The sequence below is a fragment of the Arachis hypogaea genome, chromosome 8 (genome assembly GCF_003086295.3).
Source record: "Arachis hypogaea cultivar Tifrunner chromosome 8, arahy.Tifrunner.gnm2.J5K5, whole genome shotgun sequence".
Classification (NCBI taxonomy): Eukaryota; Viridiplantae; Streptophyta; class Magnoliopsida; order Fabales; family Fabaceae; genus Arachis; species Arachis hypogaea.
The window spans coordinates 9,107,197-9,111,379 of record NC_092043.1 but is presented as its reverse complement, the minus strand read 5'-3'; the positions used below and the strand labels follow the sequence as shown (position 1 = coordinate 9,111,379).

The 4,183-nt window shown below is 32.9% G+C and overlaps 1 protein-coding gene across 9 annotated transcripts; it reads left to right on the top strand.

Moving 5' to 3' along the window:
* The first annotated feature begins 339 nt into the window (after positions 1-339).
* On the top strand, positions 340-3,969 carry LOC112705988 (glucose-1-phosphate adenylyltransferase large subunit 1, chloroplastic). 9 transcript variants are annotated; one of them, XM_072200547.1, is made up of 8 exons: positions 429-830; positions 1,648-1,749; positions 1,929-2,004; positions 2,421-2,460; positions 2,856-3,029; positions 3,107-3,219; positions 3,343-3,415; positions 3,785-3,969. In XM_072200547.1, exons 5-8 carry the CDS (start codon positions 2,958-2,960, stop codon positions 3,812-3,814), a joined length of 288 nt encoding a protein of 95 aa, XP_072056648.1. In that variant the 5' UTR covers positions 429-830; positions 1,648-1,749; positions 1,929-2,004; positions 2,421-2,460; positions 2,856-2,957; the 3' UTR covers positions 3,815-3,969. The 9 variants fall into 9 exon arrangements, with proteins under 9 accessions (XP_025612833.1, XP_025612832.1, XP_072056648.1 ...); XM_072200546.1 differs by having other exon boundaries at positions 1,929-2,044; XM_025757048.3 differs by lacking the exon at positions 2,421-2,460 and having other exon boundaries at positions 340-830; positions 1,929-2,044.
* Positions 3,970-4,183: the final 214 nt, after the last annotated feature.

Sequence of the window (4,183 nt, the reverse complement as noted above, 5' to 3'; positions counted from 1 at the left end):
GTGCCCTTTCTTACCACAATTGTAGCATTTGACCTGCTTCTTACTTTGTGACTTTGGTCTACTTTGACTCCCACTAGAACCACGCTCCATTGATATTTTTATTGTCATCAACAAAGCCTCTGCTTGTTTTGAGTTTCTAATATATCTTCCTTATTCTTGCGCCTAGACTCTTCTTCAAGAACTGCAACAACCATGTCATCAAAAGAAAGATAATCAGTCAAAACATTATTAGTTAAGTTAATGATAAGTTGATTATATGAATCTGGCAGACTTTGAAGTAAGAAGTCTGCACGTTCATTTTCTGCTATGATATATTCCAACGATGAGAGTTGGAAAAATAGCATATTTAGATTGTTGATGTGATCCGTCGCTGACGTGGACTTACTCATTCGAAGAGTATAAAGTCTTCTCTTCAAGAATATCTTGTTGTGAAATGACTTGACTTCATATAATTTGGTGAGAGCATCACTACAACAGATACGGAAGATGACGACAAAAAATTGGCAGCCATTTATAAACCCGCCGCAGATTGGTAGGATAACGGCGGTTGTCGTAGCGGTTTGACAACTGCACCAAAATTAAATAGCATAGCAGCAGTGACACATTCCAACCGCTGGAAAGCAACACAGTGATATATATAAGAAATTAACATAACACGTTTATAGAATCTTTTTTGCGTGAAGTCAATTGTGCAGGGGCGCGAACCACTTCTCTGGGAGTCCTTGCCGCCGTGGTGCTCCCCGCAGTCAATTCCAGTAGTCTCCTCCTTCCCATTACTGTGTCGTTCACTGAGCCGCTTTCCCTCCCTCTAACACGGGTCCGAAACCTAGGTTTGTTAAACCCTCTTTCAATTTGGTTGAGTTTTCTTTTGGGTTTCACTTTTCAATTTGGTTTAGATTGATCTTGTTCTTCTTGATTTGGGTATATATAGTCAAGAATCAGATTCACACTTTTCAATTTGGGTTAGATTGATCTTGCAGATAAAGAAATCATTTGATCTATATCTTACTTTCAAATTTTCAGATTAGGCATTAATACTTTGTTTTGATTTTCTCAATTATTCAAGTTTGGTAGTTTTCTCCACTTGATACACCTGGTTCCATTGATTCATTCCTTTATTACTGGAAACCAAAAGCTATTATACTTATGGAAAGTGAATGGTGGCCAAACCTTATCATACACGCTTCCCAAAATGGTGTAAGTAGTTGTTATCTTTGGTTCATGATATACCCTCGTCAACCACTTACGATACAGAAGAATAGATTCATTCTTAATCCACTAGAATTAGAACTAGATAACCTACTTCGTAAATGGTAGTTAACGAATATGTGAGACCTACTTTTCTTTTTAAAACAAAAGGAAAGGTCAAATAGCAATTAATTTCTTTGCACACATGCATGGTTCACTTATGCATGTTGCAAGTGCATCATATAACATGTTTTCACATATTCTTTTACTTTCATCAGATAACACTAGCATTGTTAAATGCTCAGATGTCTGAAAAGTCTTTTGAAGTTTGGTCAAGACCAGTGCTTCTACCCCTAATTTCATTGATGTTATCAAAATTTTCCTTGATTTCTCCATTGGTATGTAGCCCTAGATCTTTTGACACTACTATTTTTTATGTTATTGTTTCTTTGATGGCAGCATTTAAGATTTGAATGTCATAGAGTACAGAGCAGGGCATCCGGCTCCAGCTATTACAAGCTCCTCCTGCTATCATAAGCTTTTATGGTGATTTAGAGTATGGTATGTTTTAAATTTCTTATTCAATTGAAATTTGATATCAGTTTTTTGTTGTATGCTACACCATTGTGGTTATTATCATTAAAGCAAGGTTCTTCTTCTTTGTCCCCCTTTCAATTGTTGATTTATTGAATTGGTGACGTGGTCTGTACTAAGCTTGTCTTATTTATCATTCTGTTCAGTAATAGAAGATTTTGGAGTCAATGAAAGAGAGGGAAAAAGTATAGATGATATGAGATACAACTTGCTCACAAACAGGTTTGGATGGTTTCTTCCATTCATAGGGGAGAAGAAGAAAGTTAGTCTTTTTTCTATACCTTTGGCATTGTTCCATGATAACTTTTTTTGGTTTATCCAACAGTTTCAAAGAAACACTTAAACATTTTTCTTAGCATAAAAAACCAGAAAAGGGCATTACAACATAAATGTTGATTCAATTTTTTTCATATGCTAGTACTAAACATAGATGGTATATATATTCTCATTTTCTCCCTCATTTAACTATTCTATAATATTCTTTGCAATTGAAATATTTGAAATATTTTTATAGATTGTCCTGTTAGATTAATTCAGAATGAGCTTAATATGTTGATTGGATCTCATTCATTGTCTTCTGTATTTGGTGATTATTCACTGTTCTTTCTTTGTTATAATGTATTAAGATTTGATTGCAGTAATATTAAGAGTTCACACTACCCTTATGCAATTGCAAAAGTAAGCTTTTGATCCCACCCTTTGACTTAACAAATGTTTGCTATGGATGTCTTGATTCCCTCCTTGGCTTCATTCAATATTGATGCCATCATCTATGCATAAAATTCTAAGTTACTAAAAGTATGTTTCAACTGTCCTTTTCTCCTTGTTAATAGTTGTTTAAACTCAAAATATGGTTTCAGCTGTGTTCTTCTTAAATGATAAAAGTTCAACTCAATTATGTTTGTAATCATGGTGCATGTGAACTGAAGAGAAATTAACTTATAACTCTTTTGCATAGTCATTCTCATACAACAGAAATGATGCCTATGCAAAAATTATAATGACATTTTTCCATTCTTTTTTATAATTTTGTCATCTCCAAATTCATTATGCTTTTACATGATATAATGCAGAAACTGGAGAAGGAAGGATAAAATGTAATTTTGAGGTCCCAATATAAGAAGCTTAAGCCGGAATGGGTGTGTTTATGTAGCTGTGTCTCAGATTTTGGTCTAATGAAAACAGACAATAAAGGAATGGTGATTTCATTCAGTGAGAAGCCTAAAGGAGAAGACCTGAAAGCAATGGTAAAAAACACAACTCATGCTTGTTAATATCAAGTTTCAGGATATTGTTTCCCTGCTAATGCTGCTACATAATTTAGCAAGTAGATACAACACTCTTGAGACTTTCATGGGAAGAGGCTGAAAAGAAACCATACATTGCTTCCATGGGAGTGTATGTGTTCAAGAAGGACTTACTTTTTAATCTACTAAGGTACTACTAATTTTAACTTATATCTTGTAATGTGAAGTTCAATAATGACATATAACATGACAATAAATTGCTTGTTTCAAAGATAGCAAGCTAATTAATTTCAACAAAATTTATTTCATTCAGATGGCGCTTTGCAACTGCAAATGACTTTGGATTAGAAGTCATTCCTGCTTGTGCTAGTGAGTTTTGCATTAAGGTATGTCTGAAAATTCATTATTGCTTATGGTTTTACTATTAGTAATAAAGTATTATGCACATGGTTCTCCTGCTTCTCCATCTATGTACCATGAACCTAACTGATTGAATTATCTCCAAATAAAATACTCGTAATCTAATCATAGAAAATAACAAATGCATACCAAAACCAACCGTGAACCTAACTTTCTAGTAACTATGATTAGACAACCCTTCATTGGACAGAGCCAAAATGTGCATGTCTCTATTCTATGTTATAAATTCTTGGTGGTATTTTATAACTAAGTATCAAAAGTCATATATATCTCTGGTTTAAGTGTGTGTTCGATTGTTTAATTAGACTAAAACATTGTTATTTATCCTTATGCAGATTGTTGACTCAATAGTATCGCATGGATGAATTTCGTGAAGGGCAGAGTGAAAAATAGAATCTTAGAATTGGATTTATTTGGGTTTGAAGCAAACATTTTTTTTTTATATTTGACTATGCAATTCTTAACAAGAGATTTACTATGTTGATATTTTTATAAATATAATATTTTATTTTTCAGTTAATTTTGTTATTTTTGACACAAGTTTAGATTCAATAGATGAAAAATATTAAAATTTATAGTATTAAAATGTCCAAAAAAATGTATCTTTAAAAGCAAACCAAAAACAATCAGTGTTTTATGAAAGGAAATTCTATTTTTTTTTAATTTGTATTGAAATTAGCGGCGGTTTCTAACCGCCACAAACAATCCTAAATTAAAAAACGTAATAACATTGT

Excerpts from the sequence above, each read along its gene's own strand:
- LOC112705988 (XM_025757048.3), top strand. The coding sequence starts at position 2,958 with ATGAAAACAGACAATAAAGGAATGGTGATTTCATTCAGTGAGAAGCCT. Across the intron at positions 3,220-3,342 it reads TTACTTTTTAATCTACTAAG|ATGGCGCTTTGCAACTGCAA; the intron begins GTACTACTAATT and ends TATTTCATTCAG. Across the intron at positions 3,416-3,784 it reads CTAGTGAGTTTTGCATTAAG|ATTGTTGACTCAATAGTATC; the intron begins GTATGTCTGAAA and ends ATCCTTATGCAG.